Here is a 16892-nt window from a genome sequence, read left to right as displayed (position 1 = left end):
TTTTTTGTCCTGTCACAGTTTTCTATTCTACAACCAAGTTAGAATTCCCTTGTGTCTTATCACATTTGCTGTCTTATTTGTCTCCTCCATGAAGGATTTCTTCCATTCTTTCTTGGAACAATTTATTCCCCACCAGGAGACTGTGAGTTACAAGAAGAAAGATAATATCTTATCTAAACTCTGTATCTCCCTCAGTGCTGAGCACAAACCTCTGAATACTGTAAGTGTTTAATAAATGCTTGCTGAATTTAATTGGTTTGCTGGTCCCCTCCACTCCCCACCTGTGGCTAGCATGGGTCATAGATGCAGGCCTCAGTCTGGTGACATGGATACCACCCTTTCGTTCTTCCATGGCCAAAAGGGAAGCCTAACGGAAGGTGTATGGACTCTGGGCAGGATACACATGATTGCAGGACAGTCTGTATGTGTTCTCAATGATTCCCTCTTCATTGACATCCACGAAGATCCGCTGGCCACACACTGCACAGACACTGTCTGACAGATGCTTGGTAGGCATCCCTGATGCACTGTAGAACTGGAGGAGAGAGGGAGAGAGGGAGAAAGGGAGAGAAGGAGGGAGAGAGAGAGAGACAGAGAAGCAAGAATGAGTCAAACTCCATCATTTATGGCAGAACAAAAAATGACCATTATCTTGTAAAAAGAATGCTGGAGCTGGAATTGGGAGACCTAAGTTCATATTCAGAGTCAGAGTCATAGAATCATAGATTGAGGACTGGAAGGGGCCTTAGAGGTCATCTAGTTCAACACCCTCATTTTATTTCTGAGGAAACTGAACCCTAATATTTTCCAGCTGTGAGACTATGAGCAAGTCACTACCCTGTCTAAATCTCAGTTCCCTCAACTGTAAAGACAGGAAAATAATACATATACTACACCTCCCTCCTTTACTTCTATTTCTTTAGTCACTTACACTAAGGCCCAAGGTGGTTATGAGAGAAATGCTTTAGAAAACCTTAAAATACTAGAAAAATGTGAGCAATTACTATTATTTTAAACAATAATATGGGTTGATCATGGCTGCTGAGATTAACTCTGTGAGTAGGGAGGAAAGCAGAGTGATGGACTGAGATTGAGAAAAACTGGCTCAGCTAGCAGTGGACTTTAGAAAGTCCCAGTACTTTTAGGCCTAAATCTCCTCCTCTGTAAAGAGAGAAGGCGAGATAAAACTATCTCCAAGTATTTTTTCCAGCTCTGACTTCTATGGTTCTATGACCTTTAAAACAGGTGGAACATTCCTCCCTTTCCTGATTCCCAGGGGTTCATGAGGAGGTGGAAGGACATTTTGTTAAAATCTGGGAACTCCTTGGAAAAACAGTGCTATCTCAGCATCAGCACTAAATGTTCTCATTATATAGAACAGACATAAAAATTTTATGTCTATCGCTGCAGTGAGGGGAGGATGGGGGGTCAAGGAGTAAGTAGATAAGGAAATAAGACTACCTACTGTGCTTGGCTATGGTTTTGCTGGGCCCTGGGTATTTCTTTAACAGTAAAGGAGAAAGCAGTATAGACCTACCAATAGGGGCCCAGGGCTCCTGTTCAAAACAGAGGAGACCAATAAAAACAACAGCAACCACCCTTTACATCTGTATAACTCCTTACCATTTACAAAGTACTTTCGCATTCATTATCTGGCTAGCTGTGTGATCTTGGGCAAGTCACTTCCCCATTCTAGGCTTCACTTTCCCCATCTGTAAAATGAGGTAATTGGATTAGATGATCTCTAAGGTCCTTCCAGCTATAACTTTGTGATGTGGATAGTTTTACCTGAATGTCCTGTCAGCAACCACAAATTGAATATATCCAAATTGAACTCATTACCTTCCTTCTCAAACTTAGCCCCCTGACCCCCAACTCCCTAGTTCTACTAAGACTATTGTCTCAGGCTCCTAGACTAAAACCCAAGCAATTTTTAACCTTGCTTTTCCCAGAACAGATAATGAGATACCAAATCCTGTTAATTCTGTCATATCGGTCCTCCCTCCCCACCTCTCACCAATTTACACTGCCAATACACTAGTCTGGACCATCCCAGGATTATCATAACTATCTATCAGTCTTGAATACACATAACTACCCTGGTTATCTTCCTAATGCACTGTGCTAATCTTATTGTTCCTCAGCCCCAAAATCCTTAAGAGGCTCTGTCTTTCCTGTTGAAAGTCCTCTATGATCTAGTTCTGACTGACCTTTCCAGCCTTATCACATACTATACCCTCTCCATCCATTCTAATTCTAATCCAACAGGGTTATTTCCATAACCTCTTCTCATTCTCTCTCATTTCTTTGCCTTTGTTTATGATGTCTAGTATATATAGAATGACTTCTTTACCTAATCTGTCCACTGAAGTCCCATCTCTCTTACAGTATGAAGCCTTCCTTGGACACCATCCCCTCCAGCTGAAAGTGAACTCTAATTCCTCAAACTTCTAATATTGTTTTGCATGATTTTTGTACTCATGAAATTGATTTTTTTTAACCCATAATGAGTCTTACAGGGTTTAGTCCAATTTTCTATCCTATCAAGATCTGTTTGGATCATGACAAGATCTTTTTTTCTTTTTTCTTTTTTTTGGGGGGGAGGGAACCTGATAAGTGAGTTCTGCCTGTAAAACTAATGTGTCTTAAGAGTGGAAAGAGTCATACACTGAATTCTTTGAGATAGTTTTGAGTCTAGGCTCCACCACTACTCATGCATTCACTCATCTGTAATGGAGAGAGAGTAATAATTACTCAATATGCCCTAACTTTCCTCACCAGTTCAATTCAGCAAATGTTTCTTTGCCTATGAAGGATGTGCAGAGACTTGTTTTTTATACACACACACACATGCAGAGAGAGATAGAGAGTAAGAGGGCACACTCATAGGTCCTACTTTCAAGGAGCTTACAATCTAAAGTAGAGAACAGGGAAGCAAGCAGACAAATCACTGATGAAAGAAAAAGTTCAAAGGATCACTTTGGATGCAACAAACATTTGTTAATTATTAAAATATCTACTGTGTACAAGGATCTGTAATATAAAGATGAAAGTGACATATCCTTGGGCTCTTAAGGTGCTTAAGGCGGAACTGGAAGGAATGGGGAGATGAGACTATAAAATGCAGACAAATAAATATTTATAAAATACAATGTGATAGGACAACAAGAGTTGTTGGATAGCTCCTCAAACCAAGGGTGGATGACCACCTGTTGGGTATTTTGAGGAGGAAATTCTTTTTAAAGTATACGCTGGACTACATGGTCCCAAATGTGCTTTACAAATAGGAACTTCCTTAAGATTAGTTTTGGTTTAAGAACCATTTCTATAGGGTACTGAGAAGAGGTGCTGTAAGACAGTAATGCCCATTCCAAAGGAAGAATCCATAGAAAGGAAATAAATGTGTTCTGTTCAAGTACCAACTGAAGACTCCTACTGAAGTGTAAGTTGTATAAATAGTGACTTTCTTGGGATACTGGACGATTAATCCTGGGAACTGACTTAGGAGGAGGACAATTTGAGAGCATAAAGGGAAACGGTACTGATATAGGTCTAAGTGAAAACCCCTTAGAATCTCCCAGCCCCAAATCTAAAACGAGCATCACTTTGGAATCCAGGTGATATCTTGGATCGTGCAGTAGGCTGGGAGCCAGGTTTACTGAAGGTTCAATTCAGCTTCTTCATGTTCTAGGTTCTTTGAAATAAAACTGATCTTTTCCTCCTCAAATTTCTCACAACACTTAAAAAAAAAAAAGCTCTAACACCCTCTATATATGTAGTCTTCCTTATTAAATTGCAAACCTGTCAAAGGCAGAAACTGTCATTTGTAAATTTTTCATATCTAGTGCCATGTGAGGGGCACACTACCTATAGCAGGCATTGAAATGTCTGATGAGCTGAAATGAGATGAGTTCTAGTCCTAGTTATGACACTAACTCCGTGTGTGACACTTGTCTCTCTGAGCCTTGGCTTCACCAGTAAAATGAAGAAGACCTTTAAGGCGCCTTCAAGCTCTAAAGCACAATGATACTTCATCATCACAAGAATAAGACGGACAGAAGAGACTATGAAGAACTGAGCTTTGGCCAGAAGGAGACAGATATGCCAGGACAGAGTTCCCTTTGAGAAGTAAATGATTCAACTTTGAAAGACTTAGAAACTCATATCAACATGATGATCAACCATGACTACAAAGGATGAAAGAAGAATGCTGTCATCTCTTGACAGAGAAGTGATAGACTAAATACGCAGAATGAGACACACATTTTTGGCCACAATGTGGAAATGAGTTCTGCTTGACTATGCATATTTTTCTTTTCCTTTTTCCAACAAAGGAGAGGAGTGGAAGTGGGAGAGAAAATAAATACTTAATTTTTAGAAATAGAATTTAATGTGAAAAAAAAAAAAAAGAATGAATCTTAGCTAAGCCCTAGTTAATACTGTGCTTTCAGATGGGACAAAAGAACGACAATAAATCCTTTCCATTTTTACAAAGAGCTTTCAGGAACAAGTTCAGAACAAGGAGCGGATTTCCCTGCTGTTTCCTTATCTGAGGGAAGGAGGAAATCCAAGAACTCCAGGGAAAAACATGGCATCAGAGGATTTAGAGCTGGGAGGGCCTTAAAGAGTATTTAGTGCAATCCCCTCAATTTGCAATGAAGAAGTCCAGACGCCTTTAATATTATAAATTTTAATGCTGAGTGAAGTGAGAAGAACCAGGAGGACACTGTACACAGTAACAGCAACACTGTGCAAAGACCAACACTGACAGACAATTGATAGCAATTCAATGATTGAAGACAATTCCATGATGGAAAATGCTGAACACATCCAGAGAAAGAAGAATGGAGTCTGAATGCAGATCAAAGCATACTATTTTCTCTCTTTTTTTTGTTTTTGCTTTCTCATGGTTTTTCCCTTTTGTTCTGATTCTTCTTTCACAACATGACTAATGTGGAAATATGTTTAATAGGATGGTACATGTATAGCCTGTATCAGATTGCATGCTGTCTTGGGGAGGGAGGTGGGAAGAGGGGAGGGAGGGGAAAAAAAATGGAACTCAAAATCTTGTAAAAGTGAATGCTGAAAATTATATTTTCATGTAATTGGAAAAAATATGATACTATTAAGTGGAATAAAAATTTTATAACAGAAATAAGATTCTAACAAATATTTGTCAATATTTAGTTTTAGACTTTATCTCACAAAATTACTATTTTAACACCTATTACTAAGTAACTTTTCCTCTTTTGAAGTCCATACAATCAATACCTTCCACCCAATCAAAATCCTGGTAGCTTTTGTCTATAGATTTCCAGGATGTTCATAATCTTTCACCCTTCCCAACTCTTGTCCTCATACTAGGGTCCTCAACATATATATTGATACTCCCTCAAACATTCTAACCTCCCAGCTCCTCAATCTACTCACTTCTGATGACCTACTCTACTCCACCTCAGTTATACACAAAGACTGATATCCTTGATCTTTTCATCACTTATAAATGCACAACCTCCATATTCAAGAACTCTGAAATTCCTTTATTTGATCCCAAGTAAGTGGCTTTCCAACTCTCTCTGCTCATGTATACCCAAACCTCATTCCTCATCCAATCCCTAGACCTTTCAGTTCTCTCCCAGGCCATCACACCTACACCTTTCCCTCACACTAAACTCTTGGTGAACCAATTCAACTCCATGCTATCCTCTTCTCAAATCCCTTGCCTCCTTATCATATCACTGATTGTGCCCAGCCAACTCCCAGCACTGGATTAATCCCAACATGCACTGCCTTCACTGGGAACTCTTTGCTGAACAAAAATAGATAAAAATCACAAACCATTCTGAGTAGGTCCACTACAGATTTATGTTACATAACTTCAACTAGGCCCTCATTTCTACAACTCTCTTATCAACTATCTGACACCTTACCACAGTGCCTGGCACACAGTAGGCACTTAATAAATTTTTACTGACTGAGCTAATAAGATACAAGATGGAAACATTTGTGTAAACTTTAAAGTTTTATATGAATGTAAATCATTATTATTATTAATAAAATTCCAGAGTACTATAAATTATTATCTCCATTACAGAGAAGAGGCAACTTAATATCAGACAGATTAAATGACTTGCCCATGGAACACATATTAGTGTTAGTGGCAGAACAGAACTTAGGTCTCTCCTAGGTCTGGTGTTCTATTACACTACAATGTCTATATTATACTTCTATTAGTTTTAGCTTTGGACTAGAATATGTTAAGAAAAGAACTAAAAGAATGAATCAGTGTTAGAGGGAAGAGTTAAGAAAAATTAGGCTGAACTCCATTGACGTTTCACCACAGTCCATGGCTACTAACCATTTTTTAAAGTATTTTTAAGCTTTTTGTAATTTTACCCCTTTGTTTTTTATCTCAACCCCCTATCTGCATGCCTGGCATGATGGTAACACTGTTTAGAAAGGTTCAATTTGTTTCAGAAAACAGTAGGGGCAGGGAGGGAAAGAAAGGACAGGTAATCTGAGTGGTTAGATCAGACCAGACTGCTTCCTATCCCATTCAGCAGCCCACCCAGGCCATCTTGCTAGCTCTCTGCTGCCATATGCATACAGCCCCACTCCATATATATTGATACTCCCTCTCTTTCCAACTCTTGCTCTGGACATAGTAGTCAAATCAATGGCATCATTGTTTTTGGAAAGGGCATGTCAATTAACTGCCCTATGCATCAGCTTACCATTCCTATGACTCCTCAGAACAAAACACTCTTCCTTGGCTACTCCCCCTCCCCCCCAATATTTATTGGATCTCATTTGAATGTAAGCTCCTTGGAGACAGGGACTGCCTTACTTTTTGTATTTATATTTCCTGTGTTTAGCACAATGGCTGACATATACAAGCTAAAAATTATATATTTTTTCACTTCTTCATTCCACGTTTGCAGTGCATGCTGGCAAAGATAGGCAGGATGATAGTGGCAGTAATATCAAAGACCAAGTCAAGCATTAAATCTCTCTCAGGGAAGGGAATAAACATTTATATAGCACCTATTGAGTGTCAGGTACTGTGCTAAGTGCTTTTACAAATATTACCTCATTTGATCCTCACAAACAACTCTCCAAGAGAAGTGCTATTATTATCCTCATTTTAGAGTAGGGAAAACAGAGGCAAACAGAGGTAAAGTGATTTGCCCAAGGTCACATAGATACTGAGTTCCTCAGGCCACATATAAACTCAAGTCTTCCTGAATCTAGGCCCAGCACTCTCTCTACTATGCCATCAGATGGCACTCAGCCTTCTGACTGGACATGGCAGCCCACCCTGTAATCCTAGCTGCCAGAAAGGCTGAGGCTGGCCTATGTCTTGAGCTGTAGTGAGTTCTGCTGATCAGACATCCACACTAAGTTTGGCATTAATATAGTAAGCCACTGGAGAGGGAGAAGAGGCTGCCAGGTTGCTTAAGGAGGAGCAAATGACTCAGAGCTGAAAGTGGAGAAGGTCAAAGTTCTTGTGCCAAATAGCAGTGGGATCATGCCTGCCACTAACTAGAGTTTACACTTTCAGGGTGAGATAGCAAAACCTAGTGTTTTAGAATTAATGAAACCGGAGAAGTCTCTCTGCAGGTTTCATGCCTGGTAAGTAGCCCCAGATGACAATGCTCATTTGATCATTTCTCAGGCTTTTATGTGATGACATTCGAGGGAGGGTGAAAGAAAAGACACATTTTCCTAGTGATTTCTCAAGAACAATGGATAGCTCACTAGTGAGCTCCTCAAGGGCTGGCATTATCTTTTACCTTTCTTTCTATCTCCAACATTTAGCACAGTGCCCAGAACATAGCAGGTGCTTAATAAATGTTTACTGACTGACCTTCTCTTCTACTAGTTGAATAATGCCATAAAAAAAGGAAATGAGGTTAGTCTGACATTCACCTATTCTTGCTTCCTTTTCTCTCTCTTTAATGATTTGTTCTAGAATCTGTTCTAGTCCCAGTCAATCAAGAAACATTTATTAAGCATCTACTATGTGCCAGGAACTCTGCTAAGCAATGGAGACACAAAGAAAGTCAAAAGACAGTTCCTGCCTTCAAGGAGCTAACAACTATTTACCAACAAACTGTACAAAATATGTGGATAGGAGACAATCCACAGAGGGAAGATACTAGAATTAGGGGAATGGGAAAGGCTTCCTATAGAAGGTGGGATTTTAGATGGGCCTTGAAGGAAGCCAAGAGTTAGAGAAGAAGATTGAGAGAATTCCAAGCATGGGGGGCAGTCAGTGAAAATTCCTGGAATGAGAAGATGGCATTTCTTGTTTAAAGAACAACAAGGGGGGCAGCTAGGTGGTGCAGTGGATAGAGCACTGGCCCTGAAGTCAGGAGGACCTGAGTTCAAATCTGGCCCCAGACCAAACACTTGACACTTACTAGTTGTGTGACCCTGGGCAAGTCACTTAACCCCAAGTGCTTTAAAAAAACAAAAACAACAACAACAAAAAAAAAAAACGAGGCCAGTGTTACTGGCCTGAAGAGTATGTAGGGGGAGAAAGGTATAAAAAGATTGGAAATGATGGAGGAGGGAATGTTATTAAGGATTTTGAACAACAAAGAGTGGTTTTGATCCTGAAGGTGATAGAAAGATACTGGAGTTTATTGAGTAGGTGAGGGAAAGCTGACGTAGTCAGACTTGCACTTCAGGAAGATCATTTTGGAAGCTGAGTGGAGGATAGACTGGAGTGGGAAGAGACTTTTGGCACGGGGCTCCATCAGCAGGCCGTTGTAATAGTCCAAGTGTGAGGTGATCAGGGCCTGTACCAGGATGGTGGCAGTGTTAGAGGAGGGAATCAAGTGCATACAAAGATATTACAAAGGTAAAACTGACAGATCTTGGTAATAGATTAAGGCAGGAGAGAGAGTGAGGAGTAAGGATAAGACCTGAGATGTGAGCCTGGATGACTGGGATGGAGTGATATACTTGTCAGTAACAGGGAAGTTAGAAAAAAAGGGAGAATTTGAGAGGAAAGTGTTCACATTGGATATTTTGTATTTAAGATGTCTATGGGAATGGAATTCTAGATGTTTAATTGGCAGTGGGAGTTGTGAGATGAGGAGGTCAAGAGGGAGGTTAGGGCTGGATAAGCAGACTTGAGAATCATCAGCATAGAGATGAGAATTAAACCATAGCAGCTATTACAAGTAAATGAGCATAGAGGAAGAACAGAATAGGGCACAGGACAAAGCCCGGTAAGCAGGCCCGATGAAGACCCAGTGAAGGAGACTGAGTTCCAAGAAACAACCAGATAGATAAGAAAAGAACCAGGGGAGCAGTGTCACAAGAACCTACAGAGAATACAGTATCAAGGTCTTAGAAGAGGGTGATTAACAATGTCAAAGGTTGCAGAGAAGTCAAGAAGGATGAGAACTGAGATAAGATGAGATTTGACATTAGATATGACAATTGGGGCAGCTCCTCACTCTCTCTCCTCCTTTTTATTCCAATTTAGTTTAACACGCACAAATTCATTTTTGTCATTTTTAGTGTCCCTTGACAGCCTAAGTTCATCTGAATTTTAACCTTCTTCTCACTATTTTTATATGGCTGTGCCAAGCTCTTTTACTGTCTCATGTTACTTAGCCTTGTGTCCATTTTACGCACATGCCTTTTTAAAACCAAAGCTGCTTAATGACTCAGTTTCCCTGTACATCAATAACTACATTTATCTCTTCAGACAAATCCAATTTTTCCTCCTCATTTGAATTGTTTTCCTTTGTGTCCTTGGAATTTTATTCTTCAGCATCTCCTGTCCCTCTTGGGCTGATGCTCCCTGAAGCATTTACTCCATGGGATCTTATCTTTCTTCCGGGCTCTTTAAAAATGTGCTTTCCCAAAGTCTCTGGTGTTTATCAGACCACACTCAGATTTCTCTCTTGCATTACAAAGTCTAGAATGAAGTGGCCACTTCCCCTCAAAGTCTCCATCATTTCTACCACAGCCACCAGCTACTCTCTTGAGAATGAAATCCAGAAGAGAATTTCCCTTTGTTGGTTCAATTACCACTAAGGCAAGACTTGGAAGTTACTGGTTACTCAGCTTTCTGCAGCTGTCTGGATTATGGAAGTGCCCTGTCACTACTCTATTAGGCTTCTATGCCTAATATATCTATGCCTAATATCCTTGTGAGCTCTTTCTCAAACTCATGTATTTCACCTTTCTATCTAGATGATCTACTTCAATACTCCAATGACTGAAGGTCGTCTTATTTCTCTCTTCTTTAATGCTCACATAAATACTCGCTTCCTCGCTTCCTTGCTCTGGTTTCCAGATTTCCTCACGTGACTATGCTTTCTTTTTTTTTTTTTATTTTAATTTAATTAATTTTGATTTATCAATAATCACCTCCATATACTTCTGAGTTTAAAATTTTTCTCCCCCTTCTTCCCCACCACCCTCCCCAAGATGGCGCACAATCTGATATAGGCTATACATTTACAATCATATTAAACATATTTTCACATTAGTCATGTTGTAAATAAAAATTAAAACCAATAGGAGGAACCATCGGAAAAAAGAAAACAAAACTTAACAGAAGAGAAAAAAAAAATAGCAATTTGACTTCCACAGTTCTTTCTCTGGATGTGGATAGCATTTTCCATCACAAGGCTTTGGAGATGTCTTAGATCCTTGTATTGTTAGGAAAGGTTAAGTTTATTAATATTAGTCATCACACAACGTGGCTGTTATTGTGTACAACGTTCTCTTGGTTCTGCTCACTTCACTCAGCATCAGACCATACAAATCTTTCCAGGTTTTTCTGAAGTCAGCCTGTTCATCATTTCTCATAGCACAATAGTATTCCATTACATTCATATACCACAACTTGCTCAACCATTCCCCAATTTATGGGCATCCCCTCAATTTCCAATTCTTTTGCCACCACAAAAAGAGCTGCTATGAATATTTTTGTACATGTAGGTCCTTTTCCCGTTTGTACGATCTCTTTGGGATATAGCCCTAGAAGTGCTATTGCTGGGTCAAAGGGTATGCACATTTTTATAGCCCTTTGGGCATAGTTCCAAATTGCTCTCCAAAATGGTTAGATCAGTTCACAACTCCACCAACAATGCATTAGTGTTCCAATTTTCCCATATCTTCTCCAACATTTATCATTTTCCTGTTTTATGACTATGCTTTCTTAACATCTAATCCTATGTCACTGCACTTTTCCCATCACCAGTTTTTTTTTTTTAAATAAAAGTATATCCATCTAGAGCCACAGGCCACTCAAAGGTTTCATACCACCAAGTCTCAGTGATAAATATGAGGTCCAATTTGTCTCTTTGCATTAGACTAGAGGTTCTTAACCATTTTTGTGTCATGGACTTTTTGTGTAATCCTATGAAGTGAAGCCGACGGACCTCTTTTTGGAATTATGTTTTTAAGTGCATAAAATACATTACAAAGGAAGCCAATTATATTAAAGTTATCAAAACATTTTTTAAAAGTTTATAGATTTTAGGTTAAGAACTTTTGCCTAATTAAATTATATTATAAAGCAGCAATCATCAAAACTTCTTGGTGCTGGCTAAGAAATAGAGTGGTGGATCAGTGGAATAGGTTAGATATGCAAGACACGTAATCAATGACTTATAGTAATCTACTATTTCATAAACCCAAAGACCCCAGCTTCTGGGATAAGAACTCACTATCTGACAAAAACTGCTGGGAAAACTGGAAAAGTGTATGGCAGAAACTAGGCATAGACCAAAATCTACATCATATACCAAAATAGAGTCAAAATGGGTACATGATTTAGATATAAAGGCTGATACTATAAGCAAAACAGGAGAGCAAGGAATGGTTTACCTATCAAATCTATGATGAACAGAAGAATTTATGACCAAATAAGAGATAGAGAACATTATGAAATGCAAAATGGATCATTTTGATTACATTAAATTGAGAAAGTTTGTGCACAAACAAAGCCAATGCAACCAATATTAGGAGGGAAGCAGAAAACTGGGAAAGAATTTTTTGTTGTTGTTGGGCTAGGCAATGGGGTTAAGTGACTTGCCCAGGATCACACAGTTATTAAGTGTTATGTGTCTGAGCGCAGATTTGATCTCAGGTCCTTCTGAATTCAGGGTCGGTGCTCTATCCACTGCGCCACTTACCTGCCCCTAATGTTTTCTTTTTTTTTTTTTTTTTGGGCAATTGGGATTAAGTGATTTGCCCAGGGTCACACAGCTAGTAAGTGTCAAGTGTTTGGTCTGAGGCTGGATTTGAACTCAGGTCCTCCTGACTTCAGGGCCGGTATTTTTTCCACTGCGCCACCTAGCTGCCAATGTCTCTGCTAAGAATCTCATTTCTAAAATATATAGAGAAGTAAGTCAAATTTGTAAGAATACAAGTCATTCCTCAATTGATAAATGGTCAAAGGACATGAACAGGCAGTTTTCAGATGAAGAAATTAAAGCCATCTATAGTCATATGAAAAAATGTTCTAAATCACTATTGATTAGAGAAATGCAAATCAAAACAACTTTGAGGTACTACATCACACCTATCAGATTGGTCAACATGATAAAACAGGAAAATGATAAATGTTGGAGAAGATGTGGGAAAATTGGAACACTAATGCATTGTTGGTGGAGTTGTGAACTGATCCAACCATTTTGGAGAGCAATTTGGAACTATATGCAAAGGGCTATAAATATGTGCATACCCTTTGACCCAGCAACAGCATTTCTAGGGCTGTATCCCAAAGAGATCATAAAAATGGGAAAAGGATCCACATGTACAAAAATATTTATAGCAGCTCTTTGTGTGGTGGCAAAGAATTGGAAATTGAGGGGATGCCCATCAATTGGGGAACAGTTGAACAAGTTGTATATGAATGTAATGGAATACTACTGTGCTATAAGAAATGATGAGCAAGCAGACTTCAGAAAAACCTGGAAAATCTTGTATGGACTGATGCTCTATGAAATGAGCAGGATCAGGAGAACGCTGTACACAGTAACAGCCATGTTGTGTGATGACTAACTTTGACAGACTTAGTCCTTCTCAGCAACGCAAAGATCTTCCAAAAGTCTCATGAAGGAAAATACTATCCCCATCCAGAGAAATAACTATGGAGTTTGAATGCAGATTGAAGCATATTATTTGCTCTTTTTTTTCTTCTGTTTTATTTTGTTTCGTCTTTCTTGTGGTTCCTCCTATTGGTTCTAATTCTTCCTTAAAACATGACTAATACGGAAAAAAAAAACTGAAGAGGTCTTAAAGTCATCAATCCAAACCATTCCTTTGATAAATGAATTTCATAGAAGCAAAGTAATTTTCTCAAGGTCCAACAACCAGCAAGAACCAGGATTTGAATTCAGGTCCTCTAACTCTAAATATGGTACTCTTTCTACCTTACTAGGTTGTTCTGCTACCAACTTGGTGCATTTCTCCTCTTACACAAATGTAGTATGTTCCTCTTGTGACAAATAAAAAGTCCCAGAGCCATAACTGCTGGGTAACTAATAATCAATTTTCTTAACTATGGCTAGCAAATACTTAATAAAATGAGGTCAGTGGCACTCAGGGAAGCCAAAGATACCCCTGTCTAATTCAACTCCTCTCTGCAGAGGAAGAAACTGAGGTTAAAAAAGTAGAAGTAACTTGCTTAAGATCATTCATCTTTAATAACTAAAAAAATTTAAAAATATTCATGATTTCACTGTGGTGACTGGTTAAGTGCTTATATGAAAAAAGTCACATGATCCTTGAAGATACAAATATGAGACTATTGCCCAGGAAGTAGTCCTGAATACTGTGCATTAGCGGCCCAGGAAATAGGCCTGTCTCCTGGTTTAATCACCACACTTAAAAACCAATGCGGGGGGGGGGGGGGGGGGGGGGGGCAGTCAGGAAGACCTGAGGTCAAATCTGGCCTCAGATACTTGACACTTACTAGCTGTGAAAGTCACTTAATCCTGATTGACTCAACAAAAAACCCAAAAAACACCAATGTGGAAACACTGGAGAGAGTCAAATAAGGGTAAGTAAAATAGGCAGAGGGACAGAAAGTAGGTGGTAGGAAGAGAAGCCCAGGGAATAAGAATGGCTTATTCTGGAGAAGGGAAAGCCTAAGAGGGTGACTCTGACTCTGGAATAGATTACTGAAGAGGCCTGTGGAGTCTCCATCCTTACAGACTTTAAGGAAATGACAGGCAGTGATTTGCCAAATAACTTCTCAAGAGCTTTTCCAGCTCTGCCAATCTGTGACAATAACTGAGTGACAATCTTTTGGTGTTTCATTTTATTTCTTCATTAAAAATAAATACTTCAGCTATCAAGGGTAATTGGTGTGAGTCCTTCTCCGACTAATACTCATTCCAAACTCTTGATGCCTTTGTAAATAGGTCTTCATGTGTTTGCTGTGGCCCAAAAAATCATTACCTGGAGGCCTACTTTGTTTTTTTTTTAATTTTCTATTTCACTTCATTTATTTATTTATTTATTTTTTATTTTCAGGCAATTGGGGTTAAGTGACTTGCCCAGGGTCACCCAGCTAATGTTAAGTGTTATGTGTCTGAGGCCGCATTTGAACTCAGGTCCTCCTGACTTCAGGACCGGTGCTCTATCCACTGTGCCACCTAGCTGCCCCCTGGAGGCCTACTTTGAAAGGAGCAATATTTCTTTTCTAGGGCTGGAAGACTAGGCTTGCTCTTCCTAGGGCTCTGCCCCATACAGGTTAGGCTAATTCTGTTCCTTAAGAATTTTAGTACTGAAATTTTTCTTGAGACTTGATTGGCTAAGAAGAACTGGCTCAAGTTGCTGAAGGAGCTTCCTGATTGTCTGAATACAAAAGGCCAGGAAGAGCTCCAACCTTCTCCCTGTGCCTTATGACTATGAAATGACAGTAAGAGTAGCACTACAAATTGGTGCTCACATGAATGAATGTGTATACTCATTGGATATCTTTGCTGAATGTCTTTCCTCAGAGATGACCAAGTACACTCCCTTCTGTTACCTGCTGAATGACTTACTATCATCTCATTTCATTCAAACTATCACGGGACTGGCCTGGGTCAGGCCTTGCCCACCACAGCCACGATTTGGTGATGACCCTGTCCACAATCAGCTAGGATGATCTTGGATGACAGACATACAATCTACAGCTGGAACAATCCAAACTCAGTCTTTCCAGATTGGTAAGGGACTGGCAGAAACTCTGACAACTAGAACAACTCCTCTGCTACAGTGAAGCATCATAAGAGAACATGTACATTAATGGTAATAGCTCCTGAATGTCATACCACTTTACAGGTCACAAAGCAGTGAGTTACTTGACAAGAACCCTTTGAGTTTGGGAGTACGAGTAATGATATCACTGAGGAAGCCAAAGCTCAGAGGTTAAGTGGACTGACTACATTCACATGGCTAAGAAGTAGCTCTTTCTACCACCTCTCCCTGGTATACTGAGCCTGGCTTCTCTGGCCTGTTGGATACAACAGTGGAGCAAGGAGACAAATAATATTACGGAAAGAATGCATCTCATGGCCAGGATTATGCCTTATATGGGGATACAATGGAGTGCAAAGTTGATCAATTTAACTGTACTCTATAATATCCTGAAAGTGAGGGATGGATGCTGAATATCCAAAGTTACCTGAATTCCACATTATATTAAACAAGATCTACTAAATACAGTACTTTCCCCCTGGAAAGTACCACAAAAGCGTGAACTGTTATTCAAACCATTCTTTAACCTACTTCTATTTTCAGTCTGTGTAACAATTTTTCCATGTAAATACCCACTGGGCAAAAGGGTATTTCCCTTTATTGACCTACTAGACCTTCAGTACTTCCACACCTTCAGTGGTGAACAAGTACAGGTTAACTTTTATTTTCATCCTTAATGATTTTAGAGACTTCAATCATGTATCCCCGTCAGCCTTTATCTGTTCTCAAAATGGTTGACATCATATTGAGCTCTGCAGTTTGCAAAGCAGTTTATAAACTATTATTGGATAGCAGCCTGGGTCAGTGAAAAGTATAGTGATATAATTGTGGAGTAAAAAGACTTATATGAATATCCTAGCTCTGACACTTCTTAGTTGTTTGATCATGAAAATGTCATTTTCCCTCTCTGAGTTTCAGTTTTCTTCTCTATAAAAGGGGGACAAGAACACTTAGACTACCTGCCTCACAGGATTTTTATGAGGAAAATAAACCTTAAATATATGAAAAGAAGTAGCTATTCTTCATGTATAAAACAGCTATCATACCTACAGCACCTAATTTAAAGTTACTGTGAGGTTCAAATTAGAGAACACACGAACACACACACACACACACACACACACACACACACACACGTATATATAGCACTTTATAGACCTTAAAACCTTAAAGCTTTATAGAAATTTCAGTTATCATTACAATTTCCATCATACAGATAAGGAAACTGAGGCCTAGACTGGTGAAGTGACTTGTTCAAGGTTAATACAACTAGAAAGTGACAAAGGATTTTCAGTTTCATGTCTTCTGACTCCAAATCCAAAGTCCTTTCCATCATATTTCTCCCAGCCCATTCCTGATACATGCACTCCTGAGACATGGCTCTCTGGTGACAGCACCAAAGGCAGCCTTGTCTTTCTGGGTGAACTTACTCCTATTGTGGAAGCCATGTAGTCTGCACACATTTCCGCAAAGTCTCGCTCAAGGACTCCATAGTAAAGGCCATAAAACAGGAGGGAGATCCCAAAATCCATTGCGTCTTCTGGTTTGACTCTGTAAGGGAAGCAGGAGGATCGCTCAGGGAAGCATAAGATTGCCCATGGCCACATCCAGTCCCTGTCTGGGGTATCCCTCTGGGCCTGGCACAAGCCCGATATTATAACTGAAAA

At 39.5% G+C, this 16892-nt stretch overlaps 1 protein-coding gene across 1 annotated transcript in view; it reads right to left on the bottom strand.

Moving 5' to 3' along the window:
• Positions 1-16892, bottom strand: part of RNF121 (ring finger protein 121) — a 94047-nt gene that overhangs the window by 12862 nt on the left and 64293 nt on the right. The window contains exons 6-7 of the mRNA XM_027866287.1: positions 16656-16776; positions 402-535 (exon numbers count right to left, since the gene is read on the bottom strand). Of these exons, the coding sequence (XP_027722088.1) occupies positions 402-535; positions 16656-16776 (255 nt within the window). The remainder of the gene's footprint in view (positions 1-401; positions 536-16655; positions 16777-16892) is intronic.

Source organism: Vombatus ursinus, unplaced genomic scaffold, assembly GCF_900497805.2.
Source record: "Vombatus ursinus unplaced genomic scaffold, bare-nosed wombat genome assembly UNPS02014780.1, whole genome shotgun sequence".
NCBI classification, from domain to species: Eukaryota; Metazoa; Chordata; class Mammalia; order Diprotodontia; family Vombatidae; genus Vombatus; species Vombatus ursinus.
Note: the sequence above shows the minus strand (reverse complement) of the source record. Positions and strands in the feature narration are given on the sequence as shown.